We start from the raw sequence: 23,136 nt of genomic DNA on the forward strand, positions 1-23,136 counted from the left end.
CCCTGCTATAACAGATGCATACCCTCCAGTATCTAAGTGGTCCCAATTGGGATGCTTGTTTTTGGTGCTCCTGCAGGAAGCAGCCAGAGCTCCAGACCCAAAAATGGGACATTCCGGGATCCAATCAGAAGCCGGGAGTGGTTTCTGTAAGTTTCCCACTTAAATTGGGAACAGTTGAGCAGTAGGCAGATGAGATGCTGGTTTGAAAGGAAGAGACTTTTACAATGCAATCCTATGCATATTTACTTGGAAGTTGCTCCACATCCCATGGTAAGTCTGCAGAGGATTGTAGCTAAATGCCACAGCTTCAGTAGATTAATAAATTTGGACACAAGGCAGAAAACCAGTAGTTCTAAAGGGGGCGGGGCGGTAACATTATTTTTAGATGGTGTGCACATGTATAGGAGGATTTTTGCACCAAGAAAGTTGACTGGAGTCAGTTGGTTCTTCCCCTACCTTGCCCGCAATGTAGACTCAGGTAGGGAAAGAGAGCAGGATAGTCTCTAACCTGAATGGCTTTGTGGTCCTATTCTCCCGCCCGGAGACAGATGCAGTTGGGCATCTCGAGATGCAGGTCTCTGTCCTGATTGGCTTGCGGCAGTTTTCACACAAGATGGTCATCGTTCTGGAAAGTGAGGGAAACACTGAGAGGAGGGAGGGAGTCTTGGGGGTTTAATGCCATGCTAAGTCATAGTTCTGTCAGGTAAAGGATTATCACTAGTGCAGTACTTTCAGCTGGCCACAGCCCAATCCAAACTGGTCCCACCCTAGCTCCTTTTTTTAAAAAAAGAAAAGAAAAGAAATGTGGGAAATTCAATAATAGGGTTCTCGTCTAGTAAGGATGCGGGTGGCGCTGTGGTCTAAACCACAGAGCCTCTTGGGCTTGCCGATCAGAAGGTTGGCGGTTCGAATCCCTGCGATAGGGTGAGCTCCCGTTGTTTGGTCCCAGCTCCTGCCCACCTAGCAGTTCAAAAGCACGCAAAAAAGTGCAAGTAGATAAATAGGTACCGCTCCAGCGGGAAGGTAAACGGCGTTTCCGTGCGCTGCTCTGGTTTGCCAGAAGTGGCTTAGTCATGCTGGCCACATGACCTGGAAGCTGTACACCGGCTCCCTCAGCCAGTAAAGCGAGATGAGCACGCAACCCCAGAGTCGTCTGCGACTGGACCTAATGGTCAGGGGTACCTTTACCTTTACCTATAACATCTAGTTTGGTGTTGAGCTCATGTGAACACTAAAACAAAATTGACTACTATGGATATTGTTAGATTTTGATATTGGTAGAGCCTGTGTAAACAAAAAGAAGCTTTAATTATGCCATTGAGAATTGTCATTGGGGGCTGTGACGGGGAGGAAAGCATTGAGCTACGTGCAACAGCCCTGATAAAAATCCACCGCTGTTTTAGTAACAACAACAGCAGCAGCAGCAGCAACCTGCTTAATGCCAGAGCATCAAGTGGTTTACAAAATATTTAAAAACCAGTTTAAAACACGCAGTGAAACAACGCCATCAAAATATATGGGCATAGAGATAGCAAATGTAAATGGGTGTCCGTAAAAGCACAGACTCCTTTTGAAGATCATTCCTCATGTGGCCAAAAGGCGCTGTTTGTGCACAAGGGGGGAAAGCTTCAAGGCTTTGCAGAAGTACAAAGAGAACCTTAAGGGGGGGGTGACTTTTAAGCAAGCAGCAGGAGTCAGAGAACCTCCAACAGCCCAATGACGACTGAGCATGCTTAGTGCCAATGGAACACTGTTTGTTGCAGGACAGGAATGGAAAATTGTGGTGGGGGAGTAATGGAGTATCCTGGGAAAGGGCATGGCTGACTGGCTGGAGCCCATGACAGGGAGCAGTTCACACTGCAAAGTTTGGCGGCAGGCCTAGTTTATTTTTATTTATTTATTGAATTTATTTACTGCCCTATACCTGGAGGTCTCAGGGCGGTTCACAGAAAAGACCAACATAAAAACCACAATATAAAAAACCACAATCAAAATAAAAACAACAACCCAATAACACACACCCCCTCAAAAAAGTGCCTTATTTTAAAAAGAGCATAGGATGTCAATCAGATCAACCAAAGGCCTGGTTAAAAAGGAACTATTTGTTTTATTGATTGAATTTATATATGCTGCTAACTATAAAAAACAAAACGCAAACCAGAGACATATTTTCAGATGATGTGTTTAGCATTAAGTTCTACTTTGGCCCTTAGTTATTTATTATACCGGGATTTAATATATTTACCATTAATATGTTATGAGAACGATGGCTTACTAAGACTGCATCTGTACACTGCTTAATTCTTCAGTGACGACTGAGCAGTGACTTTGTTCACATCCACACAATTCATTTGAACTACATTTAAAGCACACAGCTTTCCCCAAAGACTCCTGGGAAAAGAAGTTTACCCTTATGGGGATACACTTCCCAGGCACTCCTAATAAACTACAGTTCCCGGGATCCTTGGAGGGAAGCCATGTACTTTAAATGTTTGTTGTGGTTTTTCTGCCTCTTTTATGAATTGGAAACGAACTTTCTAACCCTGACCTCTACCCGTGTTGGAGCATGACACCAGCATCAAACTTTCACTACCCTGCATCAAATTTTCATTAGCCAGCATCAATCTTTTAGAGGCCGGCGCTGTATAAGGAGGGGAATAGGACTGCCAAAACTCTATAGGAACCAGCTTCAAAAGTTTTTGATGCATATAATTTTTCCACCCCGATCATGCTTGCTGCCCAGAGTCTTACATCAGGAGAAAAAACTGCCCTACTTCGAAGACAAAGGGACACTTCGGAGACTGAAACAATGGACGTTGAGCAGTCAGGGGAGGTCAGGGGAAGAGGGTTCTTTAAAACGAGGAATACAACCGGAAATTTATTCCTAGAACGCTCCGACACATCCAAGAAGCTAATTTGTGAAAAGGGCTCAGCTGCAAAATTCAGTGCCAGAGGTCAAGATGTAAACAGAATATAAAAAGACCCTTGAGCATGCACCGAGTGCTTTCCCTACTCTGCCGAACAACCACAGCCAGCCTTTAAATATATGGGATTAGAGGCAAGGGCTTCTGAGGGCGATGAGATTAACATGCAGACAGATTTCAGTCTCTGCATCTATGAATTAAAAAATGAAAGCTGTGTGTACACACCATGCATTTAAAGCATATTTAAAACATATAGCCCCAGGAACTATAGTTGACCCACCACAGACCTATGATCACAAGCACCCTTAACAAACTACAGTTCGCAGAATTGTTATTTTTGGGGGTGGGTGTCACGTGCTTTAAATGTACGGCACGTACGCAGCCTGGGGCTGTGTACCCACCTATAACTTTGAAGCACATTTGAATTCCTGTTTCCCCCTCTGGACACTTGTTTAGATCTCACAACTCCCTGCAACCCTTAACAAACTACAGCTTGCAGAGTTCTTTGGAGGGGTGGGTAGGAATTTGCTTCAAATGTGCTTCAGAGGTACAGTAAGGTACGCAGCTTAAAGGTAAAGGGACCCCTGACCGTTAGGTCCAGCCGTGACCGACTCTGGGGTTGCGGCGCTCATCTCACGTTATTGGCCGAGGGAGCTGGCGTACAGCTTCCAGGTCATTTGGCCAGCATGACTAAGCCGCTTCTGGCAAACCAGAGCAGCACGCGGAAATGCCGTTTACCTTCCCGCTGGAGCGGTACCTATTTATCTACTTGCACTTTGAGGTGCTTTCGAACTGCTAGGTTGGCAGGAGCTGGGACCCAACAACGGGAGCTCACCCTGTCACGGGGATTCGAACCTCCGACCTTCTGATTGGCAAGCCCTAGGCTCAGTGGTTTAACCCACAGCGTCATCCGCGTCCAGTACAGTCTGGTACGATCCCAGCTTACATGTGAACAAATAGCACGGAACCAGAGCAAGGATGAGGAACCAGCGGCCTTCTAGATGTTGCGGGCGGACGACAACTCCCATCAGCTCCAGCCAGCATGGCCCCAATGGTCAAGCATGATGGGAGGTGGAGTCCAACAACATCTGGAGAGCCAAAAGGGATCCTGCAATGGTCCCAGCCTCTTTCCTGGTGCAGATGGGAAAAAACTAAGCCAGCGCAAACTGACTCTTCCATGCATCTGGATCGCAAGAGCCAGGCAGCAACCGGATCTGGAGCTCATCCTCCGGGCAAGCAGCCGCATCAATGCGCCCTGCACTCCAATGTCTCTGCTGTCCACTGGGTGGTACTGCTGGTAATGAATTGATAGGGAGCTGTTGCAGGGTCACAACAACCAGTCTTATTGCTTGGCAGTGACTGGGCTAGAATTAGGGCAACTCAGCTGAATCCGAGTGCTAAGCCCCAGGCGGCTGCAAGACAGCTGGATTCGCCACCTCCTTAGGGTTGCAAAATAAAATAAAATAATAATAATAATAATAATAATAATAATAATAATAATAATAATGACGACATACAAGACCTAGTCAGATCTGGCCCAACCATCCCCTAAAAGGACTTCTTACCTCTTTCCTCTCTGTGCCTGGGTCTGAACTTGCTGACCCCTTGTTCTCTGGAACTCCTTCCTTTTGTAGTCACCCCCTCCTGGGGAGGTGTGTGTGGGGAGAGGGGCCTGTGACGCAATTCTAAACATCTCTGGGCTATTTTTAGAAAGCAGGCTTCTAAAAATAGCCTGACCACCACCCCACAGCCTGCTTGTTGTAATCTGATAGGGGAAGCAATAAAGGGAGGCTCTGGCTCTTTAAAGCCGGCTTGTCATCCCAGCAGGGAATTGGGGTTACGGGTGGGGGTGGGGGGGGGTCACTCCTAGGGGAGGTGGATTATCCTCACTTTGAGTCACGGTGATGTAGCTGGTGAAGGGGGTGCGGTGATGCCCTTAAGAGCTGCTAGCTATATGGGATTTTTCCAAGCAGAAAACTAAATGATTAAGGAGCAAGAGCAATAACAAAACTTAGCAATTGCAGAATGTTAGAAAAAGCGTTTTTCACATATGTTATCTCTGTCCTCCTTACAAGCAATCCTGCAAGGTAGGTGAATATTGCTGTCCTCATAGATTGCAGGGAACTGAAGCTGAGCACATATAAGCGAATGTACTGCGATGGGTCCATGGCTTCTTGAGTGGCTTCTTCTACCATAGATGCTAGACTACCAGGCTCAGAAAATCCTGCTAGTGGCCCTGAGGGCGAGAGAGATCAATGAGTTTGCCCAAGGCCTCTGAATGAGTTTGTGGGAGAGGCAAGATCTTCATCCGAAGACCACAGCTAAATGTTGTGACTTCCATGGTCAGCTAGTGGTGCAGGTTTGTTAAATCCAAAGGTGAATTTATATGTCGAAGTTGCACATGCAACTTACTTTTTAGGGTGCGACCCCTCTGATCAGCCGAATCATCAGCCGAATCCTGAATTAAACAGATGCTCTGCTGGCTATGATCATAGAATCATAGAGTTGGAAGAGACCACAAGGGCCATCCAGTCCAACCCCCTGCCAAGCAGGAAACACCATCAAAGCATTCTTGACATATGCCTGTCAAGAATCGTATTGTCTCCTCTCCAAAGACTTGATTTGATAATCTGACCATCTAGACAAGTGGCCTCATATTAAGTGGGATGCAAAGGAGTTGCTGTGCAGCTCTGGGATAGCTTAGTTGGTAGAGCATGAGACTCTTAATCTCAGGGTCATGGGTTTGAGACCCACCTTGGGCAAAAGATTCCTTCATTACAGGGGGTTGGACTAAATGACCCATATGGTCCCTTCCAACTCTATGATTCTATGTTTCACGAAGATATGGGGTGGTGGGCAGATGGGCCTTGGGTTCAATCCAACAGAGCTCATGTTCTTAATTATTGTTTGGATGACACTTAAGCAAGCACTTGAGGGCCAGTCCATGCTTTTCTGGATTCACAGCAGAAGAAAGCCAGAGCAATTTCCCAAAACTATGGACTCAGCTATACAGCTGCAAATAGAATAATAGAATCATAGAGTTGGAAGAGACCACAAGAACCATCCAGTCCAACCCCCTGCCAAGCAGGAAACACCATCAAAGCATTCTTGACATATGCCTGTCAAGCCTATGCTTAAAGGCCTCCAAAGAAGGAGACTCCACCACACTCCTTGGTAGCAAATTTCACTGCCGAACAGCTCTTACTGTCAGGAAGTTCTTCCTAATGTTTAGGTGGAATCTTCTTTCTTGTAGTTTGAATATAACATTTTAAATGTGTTTTATACAAATGTGACACTAGATGGTGATGGTGAGCTAATGGGAAATTCGGTATATATTTTAAAACTTTTTAAAAAACAGCATTTTCACAGCATTTTTAATGTATGTCTAGATTCAGCCCATTTTATGCACAAAACAGAACATCCCAATGGAACCGCCCATTGCAGGTACAAATTAAGAATAACCATGTAGTTACAGTAGCTGCCCTTTAATAGGGTCTCAAGACTGGCCATCTGAGGGAGGCTGCCTCACCTTACCTAATGTTAAGGCTGGCCCTGCAACATTCCTGGCAATTGTGAATGATGTGCATATACTTAACTGGCCGTGTTTCCCTGAATCACACAGGAAGGAGCAATAGGAAAAGGACCAGTTTCTGTTGGCAACAGGGCCGTCTTGAGCATGCCTGGTGCCCTGGCACGACGGATCCCTCCAGCGCCCCCCTGCCCCGTTTCCCAGTGCGGCGGGTGGGCACAGCACAGCTGCCGCTTGGAGGGCCGGCGCCCTGCGCCATCCAGCCTGCCCGTGGGGCCAGCCCTGGGCCAGGGAGCACTGCCCGTCCCCTGTTGTGACGCCCCTGCGCGACGGAGGCAGCCCCAGGCCCGCGCGCCTCCGGAGAGCGGCCTGAACAGCTGAGAGGCGCGCCTATGGTTGCATCCGGGGCGGCCTCCACCGCACCTCTCAGCGGGTGCAGCGGCGCCCCTGGTGGCCTGGCGCCCTGGTGCCCCGTGCCACCGGACCCGGGCCTAGAGACGGCCCTGGTCGGCAAGAATATTTTGAGGCAGCCTTTCCCTACCTAGTGCCCTCTAGATATTTTGCACTCCAGTCCCCATCATTCCTGACCATTGGTCATGCTGGCTGTGGTCAATGGACATCACTTTGGGAAAGTGTTGTGGGGGAACTGTATCTTTCACAATTCAGAGCACAGATTACATTTCTCCCCTTTGTTTCCCTTTGCTTTTTAGCCTAAGGTTGTGATTTCGTTTGCCATGCCTTTCATCAGCGATGTTGCTGGTTTTCTGTCTCTTTCCAATTTCCCCTCCTCTTCCCTAAAAGAGATGTTCACACCTGGCTCAGGTCCAGCTTGTTGTGTCTAGAGTAGAAATCAGCGGGGGGAAATCCCTGTCTCTTTCGATAAAAACAAAAAAACTTTGAGCAAATGTGTGCGCACTTCATCCCTTTATTCCAAATGTTCCTATTGGGATTTGCAGTCTTGCATGGTTTATTTAAGAGCGATCAGCAATACTGACTGTAGCATTCGGTGCTGGAATTGTAAGTCCTGCAGGAAACCTTGCTGAAGCTTGTGATTACAAGACCCTGGAACAAAGCCTGAGTAACAGCATGTTCTGCAGACTGAGAAAGATCTCACTTTGCTTTTGGCACCACACAGGGCCGTGATGATCTGTAACACAGCAACATCCAAGCATCCACCCACTAGTTATGCTTGGGGCTGCACTTAACAAAACATCTGGGCAAAGAGAACCCCAGTTTCTGCAACCAAGAAATAGAGCTGTGCAAATTATGCAAAGAAGCTTGTGCATGTTGCATGTGCCATGTTGGTTCTATCAGTGGTGTAGAGGTTAGAGCAGGGGTCGGCCAGGTTTACCTCGCCTGGGCGGTTCACTCCAGTGGAGATCCCTCTGTGGGCCGGATTGCTAACGCACGCGCCTGCGATTTCCGGTGTCTGCATAGACACAATTTCTGGCGCTGCAGAAGTGAGTCCCTGCGCCACACTGTGCCGGTTTAGCGCAGCACACGGGAACTCTGTTTGGGGGCAGCTCTTGGGCCGGTTAAACGACCCCTGTGGGCCTTAGGTTGCCTACCCCTGGGTTACAGTGTCGGACTAGGGCCTGGGAGACCAGAATTCGAATCCCCACTCAACCTTGAAGCTCACTGGATGACCTTGGGCTAGTCACTGTCTCTCAGCCTAACCTACCTCACAGGGTTGTTGTGAGATTAAACAAGGAGGTGAAGAGCTATGTGGGATATAAAAGGCGGGATATAAAAAGCAATAAATAAATTTCAGCTGTCTATGAACCTTTTGGCAGATGAATGCAGGCTCCATATAGGTGTTGGTGACAGACATTTATTTTTATTTTATTTTTGCAAGGTTTTCTGTTATTTCTCCTTGACAAGGCTCCTAACTCAGGGCTGCAGTGGGGTTTCTTTTATTCTAAGGGGAGAGAAGGAGATGTAACACCTGGGTTGTCCTTAAGGAGACTGTGCATAGTTAGAGGGGCTCATCTTCCAGCGTCATAACTTTTATATGCCTGTTGTCTTTGTCCATGGAGTTTTATTGGCAGGGATACTGGAGTGGCTTGCCAGTTCCTTCTCCAGGTGGAGCACGTTTAGTCAAAACTCTCCACTATGACCTGTCCATCTTGGGTGGCCCTGCATGGCATAGCTCATAGCTTCTCTGAGTTATTCAAGCCCCTTCGCCACGACAAGGCATTGATCCATGAAGGGGCACAAGGAGAAGGGGACGACAGAGGACGAGATGGTTGGACAGTGTTCTCGAAGCTACCAACATGAGTTTGACCAAACTGCGTGAGGCAGTGCAAGACAGGAGTGCCTGGCGTGCTATGGTCCATGGGGTCACGAAGAGTCGGACACGACTAAATGACTAAACAACAACAAGAAGCATAGTTAGAAATGTAAGTTAATTCCCCAATTCCATACTTGATTCCCCGAGTTCCAATATGCGTCTGCAGCATTGAAACCATGAAGATCTACATCCCTTTCCTGCCAGAGCATTAAAAAAAAAAAAAGCAGGCAGTGTATGCAGTCATTAGATTCCATATGGCAAGAAGCAGCGGTGGGAGTCTCTTTAATATAAAAATTAGGGTTACAAACAGAAGGTGCTCAAAATGTTGCTTGTGCAAGCTGTCTGCTGTAACAAAAATGACCTCGTCTCCTCCACCGTGATCCATCTCACGGGTTTACTGCAGAGAAAGCTTAAAGGATTTTGTATGCTTCCCTTCCGATTTTTGCCACTACTGAAATGAAGCTGCAGGGGGACTGCATGGGGCAATTAATCAAACCCTGTGCCCAGAATCCCACAGATTTAAACTGGAGATCAGCAACTAGGAATCCCCGAGCCAAATCTGTCTTTCTCCTACTCTACAGTTGTAGAGCTAGATAAAGGTCAGAAAAGGGCTGCCCAAAGGATGAAGGGGATGGAGAGGCTCCCCTTTGAAGGAACGTTGCAGTGTTTGGGACTTAATGGTTCAGGGGAAAAGGGAGGCAAGAGGCGACATGCCGGAAGTTTATAAAAATTATGCATTGCACGAAGGAAGTGAATAAATACAAGTTTTACTTCTCTCGTAAAAGCAGAAGTCGTGGACATCCAATGAATGTTGGGAGAGCCAGGGCAGACAAAATACTTCTTCATGCAGGACAGAGTTAAACTATGGAACTCACCTACACAGGAGGCAGTGGGGCCATCTACTTAGATGGCTTTAAAAGAGGATTCGAGTTTAGACAAATTGGTGGCGGAGAAGACTCTCCATGGCCACTAGGCACAATGGCTCTGCTCTGCCTCCACAGCTGGAGATGGTAACACCAGACCCTCCAATAGGAATGTCCTTTTCCGTAATAATATTAAGAAGAATTTTATTATTTACACCCCACCCGTTTGACTGGGTTGCCACGCTGGGCGACTTCCAAGACATAGAAAAACATAACAAAACCCCATACCCTCCAACATTTCTCCAATGAAAATAGAGACGTCCTAAGGAAAAGCGGGACATTCTGGGATCAAATCAGAAACCATGATGGCTTCCGTAAATCTGGGATGTCCCTGGAAAACAGAGGCACTTGGAAGGTCTGTAACACGTCTGAATACCGGTTGCTGGAAGACAGGAAGAGAGAGTTTATATGAGAACAGGATCCTAGAGTCATGGGCCTTTGCCTGATCCAGCAGGCCTTTCTTATGCATTTGTCTAATCCTCTTTTAAAGTCATTCAAGCTGGCGACCATCACGGCCTCCCCATGGGAGCAACTTCCACAGTTTAACTACAGGCTGTGTGAAGAAGTGCTGTCTTTTGTCTGTCCCAAATGTTCCAACATTCAGATTCATCTGCCATGGACCCATTGACAAGAGCGCTGCCGCCCCCCTGGACCTGCCGTCCCTCATAACCAGGGGTCAGCAAACATTTTCAGCAGGGGTTAGTCCACTGTCCCTCAGACCTATATTTTGGGGACAAAAGGAGGAGGAGGAATTCCTATGCCCCACAAATAACCCAGAGATGCATTTTAAATAAAAGGACACTGATTCTCATATCGTCCGCAGGCCAGATTGAGGTGATTGGGCCGGATCCAGCCCCCGGGCCTTAGTTTGCTTTCCCATGCTCATAACCATTGCAACCTGCTCACCTCTTGCTCTAGCCCAGACAACAGCAAAGGCAAAAAGGAGGAGGAGTAGATGCTACTGACCGCTTGCTCATTGGCACCAGGCATGCCAACTCTAGGGGGCCAAGGTGCCTTTGGTCCCCTCAATATTTGTTTGAATGGGGCCCAGGCTCTTCAATGTTGAGGGGGCCCAGTGTGTGTCGCCTGGCGCTAAGTCCATACCCTCCAACATTTCTCCAGTGAAAATAGGGACGTCCTGTTCCATGATGATAATGTTGCTATTTATAGCCCACACATCTTCCTGGGTTCCCCTGGAGCCACTCTGGGAAGGTTCCAATGTATATAAAAACATAATAAAACATTAAACATTTAAAAACTTCCCTTTACAGGATTGCCTTCAGACAGCTTGGGGAACTCCATACCCTCCAACATTTGTCCGATGAAAATAGGGACAGCTATACTTTCAGGGATCATTTCTATAGTTTGTAACTAGAGAAGTGTGCAGGGATGCGGGTGGTGCTGTGGGTTAAACCACAGAGCCTAGGGCTTGCCAATCAGAAGGTCGGCGGTTCGAATCCCCGCGACGGGGTGAGCTCCTGTTGCTCGGTCCCAGCTCCTGCCAACCTAGCAGTGTGAAAGCACATCAAAGTGCAAGTAGATAAATAGGAACCGCTACAGCGGGAAGGTAACCGGCGTTTCCGTGTGCTGCTCTGGTTTGCCAGAAGCGGCTTTGTCATGCTGGCCACATGACCTGGAAGCTGTACTCGGGCAATAAAGCGAGATGAGCGCCGCAACCCCAGAGTCGGTCACAACTGGACCTAATGGTCAGGGGTCCCTTTACCTTTAAGGAAAAGAGAGACATTCCAGGATCAAATCAGAAACTGGGAAATAGGGACACTTGGAGGGCCTGAAAGTTGCATCGGGCTGCTCAGTGTTGGGAGATCGGTGTGATGGCACATGTGGTCCCCCTTCAACCTTGGGGGCACTCTGCCTGGCAGTAAAGATTGAGGAAAAGGAGAAGCAGCAGCAGTAGCAGCAGCAGCAGCAGCTGGCAACAATGGCACCTGGAGCCAACACTGCACTTGGACATTATGGAGGGAATATGGATCTCTCCCAGTTTTGCACTGGACTGGGGAGCAGGGGTGTTTGTGTATTAGATGCTGCTGATTACTTCTCAGTACAAACTCTTGTTTCCCCCTCTAAGCAAACTTGGCAGACAACTAGGAAAATGAGGAGACTGGAGAGAAATGAATCAAGAAGATTGTAAGAGGTTAATTTGCAGGGAAATGAAGGTTAATGCTTCTGGAGAGAGAGAAAATATCTAACAAATGGGCTGCATCCCTTTGGCGTAGCGGCTTGGAAAAGGCTGGAACAGTGTTGAAATAGCATAACTAACAGCATAGCAGCCAAGGCAGAAGCGAAAAAGGAAAAGGAAAAAAAGGCAATTGCCAGACGTATAGTAGGGGTTACCTTGAACCTGCATTGTAGTCTAGCAGCTCTCATTAAAACAGAAGGCAAAACATTTACCAAGGCACATTGTCACATTTCTCCTGCAGTCCCTGATCAACAAAAAAATCCACTTCTACAAATGGCATCACATAAACAGCTTTCTAATCACATGAGCAAAGAAAATGAATTGCCATCATGCTCATTTGAAGATAGTTTAGCACACATCTTTAAGAGATGTTCAGTACAGGGCTGAGGTTGGGCTGGGGTGGGAAGCTTGCATACCTGCCTACCCTCCAACAGCACATAGCCCAAAACAGGGACATGCTTGTAACACCCATATTTTCATAACTAGGGAAATTGCCTAAGCTTTCCCCATTTTGACACACTGCCGGACCTCTATAGCATCTTCCCCAGCAGAAAATTATAGTGTAGAGAGAAGGGAGAGAGACTGGTCTCTTTTTCCATGGTAGCTGCAAAACTAGTGGCCAGTGAAATTTAGTTGGCACTGCCCCAGGTTCAGAACAAAGCACCTCTACACCAAATGCAGAATTAGGGATAGCCTCTTGTGCCCTTAGGTGGCTGTTTAAAAGAGGGTTAGACACACACGAAAGCTCATACCAATGACAAACTTAGTTGGTCTCTTAGGTGCTAGTGGAAGGAATTTTTTTATTTTGTTTCGACTACGGCAGATCAACATGGCTACCTACCTGTAACTAGAATTGTGGTAATTAGACATTCATGTCTAAGAATGAAACCTCTGTGTTCAGAAAGCATCTCTTTCCTTACAAAGATGATGCTGGAAGGAAGACAATGGGATGGCTAATGCTTGTGTCCGGCATGTAAGCTTCCTAGAGGCATCTATCTGCCTGTGCATTGTTAGAAATGGAACAAATGAGATTTGGAACTATTTCTTGCAGGTGGGTGGAGTGTTCCTGATCAAAGCCATGTCCTCTTCTGGGAAAATCCATTCCAGCCAATTCCCCTCTCCCATTCATTAGTATTAAGTGTTCTGTGGCCACTGCACACATTCGTTTCTCATCGGGCGGTTTGTACAGAAACAGAAAACAGAAATCCTGTCCCCAGAGGACAGGATCACACTTCAAAATGACCTTAACAGATTAGACAACTGGGCCAAAGCAAACAAGATGAATTTTAACAGGGAGAAATGTAAAGTACTACACTTGGGCAAAAAGAAAAAAGAAAAGGCACAAATACAGGATGGGTGACACCTGGCTTGAGAGCAGTACATGTGAAAAGGATCTAGGAGTCTTGGTAGACCACAAACTTGACATGAGTCAACAGTGTGATGCAGCAGCTTAAAAAGCCAATGCAATTCTGGGCTGCATCAATAGGAGTATAGCATCTAGATCAAGGGAAGTAAGAGTACCACTGTATTCTGCTCTAGTCAGACCTCACCTGGAGTACTGTGTTCAGTTCTGGGCACCACAGTTCAAGGAGGATACTGACAAGCTGGAATGTGTGCAGAGGAGGGCAACCAAAATGGTCAAAGGCCTGGAAACAATGCCTTATGAGGAACGGCTTAGGGAGCTGGGTAAGTTTAGCCTGGAGAAGAGAAGGTTAAGGGGTGATATGATAGCCATGTTCAAATATATAAAAGGCTGTCATATAGAAGAGGGTGAAAGGTTGCTTTCTGCTGCTCCAGAGAAGCGGACATGGAGCAATGGATTTAAGCTACAAGAAAGAAGATTCCACCTAAACATTAGGAAGAACTTCCTGACAGTAAGAGCTGTTCGACAGTGGAATTTGCTGCCAAGGAGTGTGGTGGAGTCTCCTTCTTTGGAGGTCTTTAAGCAGAGGCTTGACAGGCATATGTCAAGAATGCTTTGATGGTGTTTCCTGCTTGTCAGGGGGTTGGACTGGATGGCCCTTGTGGTCTCTTCCAACTCTATGATTCTATTAAAAACTCAACCCCATGATTTACATAAGAGAGAAAGAATGAGTTCACTATTAGTATATCAGAAGCTGGTGGTCTGATCAAGCAAAGTATGTCTTCTGCTGTGGTTGGCGACTGGCTGTGGTTGTACACCGATAAGGGAAATGTAATTGGATGCATTCTCTTTTTTATAATTAATACACACAAACATGCATACCCTGTGACTAGACTCTGACATTTCAACCTGGGCTGCGTGTTGCACCAGATTGCACCAGCAAAGCAGATTCCCTCCTCCTTTCCCTTTTAAAAAATGCAATTTCTTTCTGTCCCACTCAGTCTGGAGCCCATCCCAGAGTACTGTGGCTTTGCATCTTAACAGAACAATACTTCTTGTCAAACTCTCAGTCCTGAATCAATTATCCACCTAGGAGAGATGTGAGACTCTCTGCAGGTTGGGGAAATGTAATAACAAGGCTCAGATGCACACAGGAGAGCTGTGAAGAACACGTGTTGAGAACCCAATTAATTTTCAGCAAAGAGATTTTTAAATCGCACAGACTGGCCGGGGGGGGCGGGGCGGGGAAGGCTGCTAAGGATAATCCAATAAAAATGGCCACAAAGTTCCCCGCTTGTTAGGAGCCGGCAGGGAGGTGAAGTTCTGCAGCACATCTGTCAATCAGGTCCGGCTGAAAAGGATACAGGATGAAGCCATTCCCATTGTAGTGCCAACTCTTTCCCAGTAGCTCTCATCCTGAATGAAAGGGACCTATGCCAGCAGTCAGCCAGCAGGATTTAAGCTGGTAGAATTTAGCCTGGTGTAAATTCCCCCCCCCCAAAAAAAAGGATGGGGCAAAGAAAGACATCGGTTACAAACCGTTTGGCTCAGCCCCATAACCTGGCAAAAGTTACACCAGCAAAAAGGATGGTGCTAAAGTCTACATTAATGGCTTGTTTTCTCTTTGCCAGGCTCAGTCTGGCTCCCGAACAGAGTATGGAACAGGAGTAACTTACACCATCTTACCTTAAACTGGTTTCCTGTACTCAGGATTGTACTATAAGTCTCTGCCTACCTCTGAGGCTGGAGACAGGAGGGTGGTGGATTTGAGAAGATGAACGGATGCGAATGGTATGTGTATGCCCATCCCACTTTTGCCTCTGGTATGTAGAATTTGCTGGTTTAATTGTATTCTTTCAAAAATATGCAAAACCATGAACAGCACACAAAATGTGTCTAAACACTATAGGAGGAGTGGCCACCTTCATTGAGGTTTAGAATCATAAAATCATAGAATCGTAGAGTTGGAAGAGACCACAAGGGCCATCCAGTCCAACCCCCTGCCGAGCAGGAAACACCATCAGAGCATTCTTGACATATGCCTGTCAAACCTCTGCTTAAAAACCTCCAAAGGAGGAGACTCCATCACACTCCTTGGTAGCAAATTCCACTGCCGAACAGCTCTTACTGTCAGGAAGTTCTTTCTAATGTTTAGAACTACTAGCCATTGTGGCAATATACTGCTTCCAGGATGAAAGGCAGAATGACTGATAGTGTAGCTGGGGGGAAACAAGCAAGAGTGCACTGTTGCAGTCAGGTCTTGCTTGCGGGATTCGCAGAAGTACCTGGTTGACTATTGCGGGAGCAGCAGTATGAGATAAGACTTTGATCTGTTTCAGTAGGGTTCTCTCCATGTGCCTCCAAAACTGCTGCGTTTCCAGCCTAGAAGACATTTAAAAGTTTTTGCAGCAGATTCTTGGCTGTGAGCTGGTATGCTACCATACATTTCAAACTCTGATACTAACCATTTGTGCTGCGGTTCCATGAAGATGTGTTTTGCTGCATTGGATTGTGCAATGGTTGCATTTGGTTTTATGTGGTCATGGACAATGTTTGGTTTGGGGATTGTTGGGTGTGTGTTTTTTTTGGGGGGGGTAGCTGATCTCCGTATAAAAATCAGACATTGCAAAAGACAAGAGGTAGATTCTGCAGCAGAAATAATTCCTGTAACAGAGGGACCCCCCCCCCCCGATGACTCAAGTCATCTAACTTCAGAAATCTAAAGCCTGATTCATATTGGAGTACTGTGTCCAGTTCTGGGCACCACAGTTGAAGAAGGATACTGATAAGCTGGAACGTGTCCAGAAGAGGGCAACTAAAATGGTCAAAGGCCTGGAAACGATGCCTTATGAGGAACGGCTGAGGGAGCTGGGTATGTTTAGCCTGGAGAAGAGAAGGTTAAGGGGTGATATGATAGCCATGTTCAAATATATAAAAGGATGTCATATAGAGGAGGGAGAAAGGTTGTTTTCTGCTGCTCCAGAGAAGCGGACACGGAGCAATGGATTCAAACTACAAGAAAGAAGATTCCACCTAAACATTAGGAAGAACTTCCTGACAGTAAGAGCTGTTCAGCAGTGGAATTTGCTACCAAGGAGTGTGGTGGAGTCTCCTTCTTTGGAGGTCTTTAAGCAGAGGCTTGACAGGCATATGTCAAGAATGCTTTGATGGTGTTTCCTGCTTGGCAGGGGGTTGGACTGGATGGCCCTTGTGGTCTCTTCCAACTCTATGATTCTATGATTCTATATTGTTCCCTTAATAAAGGACTAGGTGCAACCAGTCCACCTGCCACTGCTTGCAGTGACCACTGAAAAAGGCATCAATAGCCAAGACAGGTGAGAGAGTTTGGGTTCAGTACGAACTCTGGTTGGTCGTTCTTTCTTGGGAGTGTCCAAGTGTTGCTGCCAACACCCCTTCTCTTGTACAATGGAAGAAATCACGTGCCGTTGCCAGCAATCAAGATATGCAAGAGAGAAGAACAGATTAGGAACTGAAGAACAGCCCTGCAGGATCAGGCCCAAGGCCTATTTACGGTAGCTCAGTATCGTGTTTCCCAAAGCTCACAAGCAGGACATAAATGCAGCATCCCTTTCCTGCTCTTGCTTCCCAGTGCCTGGAATCCAGAGCCATGCTGCCTCTGATGCTGGGGGTTGTATGCAGCTATCCTGATAGTCTTATATCCTTCATGAATTTCTCTTATCGCTTTTCTAAGCTGCTGGCCATCACCAGAGTTTGTGACAGCAAATCTCTCCGAGCAATGTGAAGTATTTCCTTTTGTTCGCCCGGAATCTCCCACCATTCAGAGCTTCCTCGGATGGTCCAGCATTCCTAGTATTACGAGAAGATAAAAAAACCTCTCCATATCCATGTTTTTTATTCTGAGCATGATTTTAAACAGCTCTATGATGTCCCTCCTTACTTGCCTTGATCACCCAAATGAAAAAGTGTGAAATTTCTGGCACTTGTGCCTTCCTCCTGGGGAGAAATCAAGAGAGCCTTATCACAGATTCGGTCTATGTACCTACTGCACAAATGTTTGCTTTATACTAGATTACTTGCCATGGCTTTCCCCAAAGAATTCTCAGAACTGTAGTTTGAGGAGGCTACTTAGAATTCTGTTATATCTCTGTTCATCCCTCCCCAAACCAGAGTTCCCAGTGGTCTTTGCAGAGGGAAGGACCGCAAAGAATTGAAACGTAAAGTGTAGATACAGCTGTAACAACAGACCATGAGATTAAAAGCCACAAATCAGAAAATAAGATTCAGGGTCATGCTATCAAAACCTTTAGGGAAAATTCAACTATATAAAGCCTTTCTTGTCTTGGAGAAACAGGTTGTTCACAAGCACCACCTTCATTACCAAGTAGCATTAATGTCTCACGCAACTGGGAATCATGGTGGAAGTCAGATTTTCTCAGTTTAAGAATTATTTAAATCATAATTGACACAGATAAGTATGAAATTAATCAAATTGTAAAAAGGTAGCCAGTGTGTAAACACTAGCTTCCATTTTTAACCCAAATAAGTAACTGAAGTTTTGAGACTAGGATGAAGCCTATTTTTTAGCAACTGCATTTAGAAGCAGGGTATATATCACGACCACAGACAGTTCATCACAGTTACTAGGGAGGAAATCACAGATAAGGGTTCTGTGGTACTGTAATTGAACTAGAGACATTCTGTTTGTTCTCTATAAAAGTAACTGAACTATTTGCCAGTGACTAATTTGTGCTATTTTAACTCAAGGGTATGATTTTGGGATTTGTAGATGAGTTTGCCGCAGAAGTAGCAAGGCCTGATCTACCATCTCAGAAGAGATAGTTAAACATGTAAGTGTGCCTAGTAAGCCAATACAATTAACTGCAAACTGCAGATCAGTCTTCCTCCTCGAAAGAACTGCAAACGCTCTTCACCAATTGGGTGAGGTAGACAAGGACTGATTCAGAAAACAATTACAAATAAGTAAATGTTAGGCGGCAAGCATTCTGCAGTTATTTGATCAAAGTCTATCAAAGAATAAAATCCATGTGGCAGAGAAAACAGGAGAAGGCAAGCAAAAAAGAGCAAGCTGGAACTTGGAAGAGTCCCGGTTTTTGTTATCTGGGGTGTGATAAACTGAAAATCCGACAAGCACTTTTCACACTTGGTCAGTGGCAGCTGAACAAAGGAACTGCATTATTTTTGAGCATGGAAAGGTGACTTAAGAGTGCTCTATAGAATGCCTGGTTCTGTGATGGCTTCTTCACACATCAAGTGATGAACATAACTTATGAACATACCTACATGTCATGATGAAAAAAATGAAGGAACAAAGATGTGTGTGCACCTGAACCCCTTGGCTGCTGTTTGTGTTTTGGTCCCTTTGTTCCATCCAGTGTTCTTGCAATGTGATTAATGTGCTCATCACACGTGTGTAAAGGTAAAGGTAAAGGGACCCCTGACCATTAGGTCCAGTCGTAACCGACTCTGGGGTTGTGGTGCTCATCTCGCATTATTGGCCAAGGGAGCCGGCATACAGCTTCCAGGTCATGTGGCCAGCATGACAAAGCCGCTTCTGGCAAACCAGAGCAGCACACGGAAACGCTGTTTACCTTCCCGCTGGAGTGGTACCTATTTATCTACTTGCACTTTGACGTGCATTCGAACGGCTAGGTTGGCAGGAGCTGGGACCGAGCAACGCGAGCTCACCACGTCACGGGTGTACACACACACACACACACACACACACACAATCTTCTCAGCATAGTTGTGAATATCCGTATACACCCACCTAACTTTAAGGCATTGTCCATTACACCAGGGTTTTCTAGAGGCACTGTGGGTGAAGAGGCCAACTGCTGCCTTGCATCACAGATAAGCCCACAGAGTACAATGCTTGGCTGGGAATGCAATGCATAAATTAAGCAGGGTCAAAGCTACTGCATGTAGCCTCTCTTCCTCCTTGCCCCCATGCTTTTTTTCAGTCCATGGGGTCCTGCTAGCATTTTGGGATGTCAACCTCTTCACGGACACAGAAGAAAACAAAGCAGGTCATATGTTTGGGTAATAAAAGTAGCAAGAAAGCAAAAGGGATGAGCTTCTGATCTCCCCGCCCAAAATTGTGTAATTTTGATACTGGGTTAAATTGGTCAATGGGACATTTGAGACAGGCAGCTTTGAGGCACCAGAGTGGCCTTGGCTGGCTGAAAGCCTCATTTAATAAGGGTGACGACGAAGCCCAATTTTATCTTAAATAATGTGGAGCATTTATATAACACTTTAGAATATATGAAACACTTCACTTCTCCTTACGACATCTCCGTAAGGCAGGCAAGTAATACTCCTGAATTTCAGGTGGGGGCTGAAGCTGAGAAGTTTGCTTAAAGTCATCCAGCAAGTCCATGGTCAAAGGAAGATTTGAGCAGGTGGCTTCCCAGTGCATGCCATTAGCCACAAAGTGAGACCAGTTCTCTAACTTCAGGCTCAGTTTGCGATCTCCAGACCCTGTGCCCCCATCACTCACCCTCCAGCCATACAAAAAGCACTGACACACAAGGCTACCAAAGTTTAGCTTCCCCGCCCCCCCGTATTTATAAATTCAGAGGTGCTGCTTGTACACATGAAACTGGGCAGCAGCATTTCAGATCTTGCATTGACCTCTCCTGCAACAGGCACAGAAAAGTCTCTGTTCTACTCAGTCTTACGAGATGTTGGATGGCCACTCCTTGCCTAGCTGGGCAGAGTTGTCATTGTTTTCCCCTCCTCTTCCAAGCAAAGAGTCTGACCTCACAGAAGTCCACACTACTGTAAAGGCAGCGAGTGCTTGATTATCACATATACATATACATATACATATATATATATATGGAATTCCCCTGGATGCCCAATGGTGAAGGGCAAACCCAGTCAAATTTCAAAATATGTAAGACGAGGCATGCTTTTCTGCGCTCACAGCAGAGCAGAGAAAATGGCTTAAGACAGGGCACCCGGTTCAGCCCTTGGATTAATGGTGAGGGCCAGGCACTCAAAATGGCTAGGGACGTAGAGAAGTTGGGTCTTGGTAAGTCCTTGCTTGGTTTGCCTTTGATTCTAGACTTATGCGAAGCACATGCTGGCCTTACACCAGTTAGTCCTGAGTTTCTTTTGTTCCTATTGTTCAAGTTGTACTACCGCCATAGGGAGATGTAAGCTGTAGCGTCCAGCAGCAGGAGCAGGAACACACCCGCACTGCTTCTCTGTAGAGCGCACTGTCCAATTCTGCATGCATGCTGCCTTTAAGGCGAGGTCTCGGCAAAGTTGCAGCTGGAGAGGTGTGGCAGCAGGGTGGGCAAGTAGAGCCCTCCTAGCGCTGGACTACAAAGAAATCTCTTATGTGGCGGTGAAGCAGTGCCCCTTTCCTGAATAGGCTAAACATTCATGCACAGTGAAGGAGACAGTGGATGATGTCTGCAAGGCAGGGGGCCGAGGGTAGCTGGGAGGGGGAGCAGGAGACCAGATTATCCATGAGAGGAGAAGATGGGTCGGCTGATGTTGCTGTTTGTCGTCATTGCTGCAAGCTCCCACCTGCAGAGACAATGGGCTAGAATTAAACACAGGTACAATAAAACAATATGTTTCAGCTACTAAACATGGTGGTTGGATGGTGCCGTGTACGCCTCCTTCCGGCAACTCCGGCAGCCAAGCTGGTGCCAAATGTATTGCTCTGCTTTCCTTTGGAACACATCAGTGAGGCTGGGAGAGGGGGTCTTGTTGTCTGGGCAGCCCAGGACCTCCCACTTCGGTGCTGCTAATGCAGCGGTTTGACTTCACCCCTGGAGACGCACTCCATTGCCTTTCGAGACAGACAGATGCCATCAATGACGACAAACATGAAATGGGAAGGCTGGGGGAAGAGAAATCAATGGCACGGTGTGTGCTTTATGTGCCGAAAGTCCTAGGTTTGAACCCTGGCATCTCCAATTAAAAAGATCAGGCAGCAGGTGGTGGGAAATATTCCTAATGGAGACCTGGTACCAGTCAGACAATATTGGGTAGAGGGGGAAATAGTCTGCCCTGGTAAAAGGCTGTCTCTTGTGTAGTATAGAACAAGTGGTTTAGATATATTGAACATCCCTGCATGGGGATAAGTAACTTACCTGATGTCATGAGGGAGGCAGGACTGGTCGAGGTTATACTGTATCACTGCCAGTTTACAGAGTGTTTTTAAGCTGGGACCTGAAGAAAAAGAAGCATACAGTATGATGATAAAACTGCCCTTCTTGGAAGCAGCCCATGAGAAGCATAAAAGGTAAGCCAAATTCATTGTACTAGGCAGCTCTTTCAATGGGACAAGGAGACAGTACAACTATTGCAGCTACTCTGACCAGGCGTTTTAATATGAAGAAAACACACCAGGGGAAAACAACCTAGGGGAAGCAGTTACTAAAGGCAACATAAGGAGGAAATGTTCACATACTGAAGTCTAAGATGTACAGGTCCGAGTGATCCATCAGGTCAAATTCATCTCCCATGCCTTCCTCTGGGGATGGGCTGTGGAAAACAAAGAGAACCCCATCAATCACTGCAATTCACTTCAAATTAAGGCTCTGTTTCGGATTCTTCCAGAGTTCTGAACTATTCCACAGGGCTTCCCTGAATTCAGCGCTACCTAACAAAGTGCAGCTGCTGATAGCAAAGACTCTCTTTAATAACCTCTGTGTTTATTGCTGGCCAAGCCAACGCTGTTTGTTTTCAGTTCCTACTCCCTTTACTACCTTATGTCTAATGCGGTCATCTATTCCTTTAACCTTCAATATTATTTCCTTTACCTCTGCCCTATCCTCTGCAATTCAAAAGGATTCTATCGTAGATGTGGCAGGATGGAAATAGTCTCTTTGCAGCGAAGTCTTATGTGACAAATTGAAGCACTTTTAAAATGTTTATTCCTGCCCGGCTGGCAAAGAGTTAACCCACCTCCAGCCTGACTGGCATAGAACTCTGATGGGGGCGGGACTGTGCCCGGTTTTAAAAAAGGAGGGAGAGTCGGTTTGGTCTGTTAGGAGGGAGAGGGAGGAAGGTGTGGTGTGGTGTTATGTGGTGGCTTGTATGAAGACAGTTAAGAGGCTAGGAAAACTTAAAGTTAAATGTTTGACTGAGTTTATTTTGTACAACTGGAACAAAGCTAATTAATAAATGACACGTTAAAGAATCACTTATGTTTTTAACACAATAAAACTTCATCTCTGTTTTTGCCAACAAGAGGTCCGTCTGTATTTTTCCAGCGAGGTACCAGGACTCACAGCCGTGGTGACTCAAGAGAGGGCCAAACTCACCTCAGGCAGGGAGGTGGTGGTTTGTGTCCTGAAGTTACACGGAGGAGGCTTAGAAGGGTAACCTGAGGTGCCAAGAAGTTGCCAGAGTGCCTAGGGCAAACTCCTACAGTGGGGGAATCCAACTGAGGGAGACCCTTTACTGGAGGCAAAGGGGTTATTCCGTGGGACAGCCTAGAGTTTCTTAAGGTACCAGGTCACGCAAGCTGGAAGGCTCTCCTTACTAAGAAACCCATCAGTAAAAGGGGTTGATTTTTGAGGCGGCAGGAGCAGAGGGTGGGTGTTTTCCCCTCTGGATTCCTGTGTCGCAGTGATAGTAAGGTAGAGTGGGGACCAGGGTTGTCACATTTTTGGTGGCAGCGTCGTGATCGAAATTCAAAGCTCACGCGCCTAGTTTGGTTTGAGTCTGTCAGGATTTTCCTGTGAGGAAAATGACTCACGTAAGAAAACCCAGAGAGGCAAAAGGAGATGAAAGAACGGAAGGGGCTGAGGGAAGCCCAGGTTCTGAGGTAGAACTGATGAAACTACGAATTGAGATGGCCCGAATTGAAGCTGAAAGTGAGAGGGAAAAAGCTAGAATTGAAAGTGAGAGAGAAAGAGCTAGGATTGAAGCTGAAAGTGAG

General features: G+C 46.4%; 2 protein-coding genes across 6 annotated transcripts in view; both read right to left on the reverse strand.

Moving 5' to 3' along the window:
* Positions 1 to 4,765, reverse strand: part of LOC118083077 (neuronal PAS domain-containing protein 4-like) — a 30,841-nt gene extending 26,076 nt beyond the window's left edge. The window contains exons 1-2 of the mRNA XM_060273055.1: positions 4,490 to 4,765; positions 509 to 625 (exon numbers count right to left, since the gene is read on the reverse strand). Coding sequence (XP_060129038.1) covers positions 509 to 625; positions 4,490 to 4,617 — 245 coding nt within the window. The 5' untranslated portion in view covers positions 4,618 to 4,765. The remainder of the gene's footprint in view (positions 1 to 508; positions 626 to 4,489) is intronic.
* A 14,998-nt stretch (positions 4,766 to 19,763) lies between these two features.
* KLHDC3 (kelch domain containing 3) overlaps positions 19,764 to 23,136 on the reverse strand; it is a 53,171-nt gene continuing 49,798 nt past the window's right edge. For all 5 annotated transcript variants that reach the window (XM_035111135.2, XM_035111130.2, XM_035111134.2 and 2 more), the window contains 3 exons: positions 21,661 to 21,734; positions 21,341 to 21,419; positions 19,764 to 20,768 (listed from right to left, as the gene is read on the reverse strand). In XM_035111135.2, the coding sequence (XP_034967026.1) occupies positions 20,702 to 20,768; positions 21,341 to 21,419; positions 21,661 to 21,734 (220 nt within the window). In that variant the 3' untranslated portion in view covers positions 19,764 to 20,701. The remainder of the gene's footprint in view (positions 20,769 to 21,340; positions 21,420 to 21,660; positions 21,735 to 23,136) is intronic.

Source organism: Zootoca vivipara, chromosome 3, assembly GCF_963506605.1.
Source record: "Zootoca vivipara chromosome 3, rZooViv1.1, whole genome shotgun sequence".
Taxonomy (NCBI): domain Eukaryota; kingdom Metazoa; phylum Chordata; class Lepidosauria; order Squamata; family Lacertidae; genus Zootoca; species Zootoca vivipara.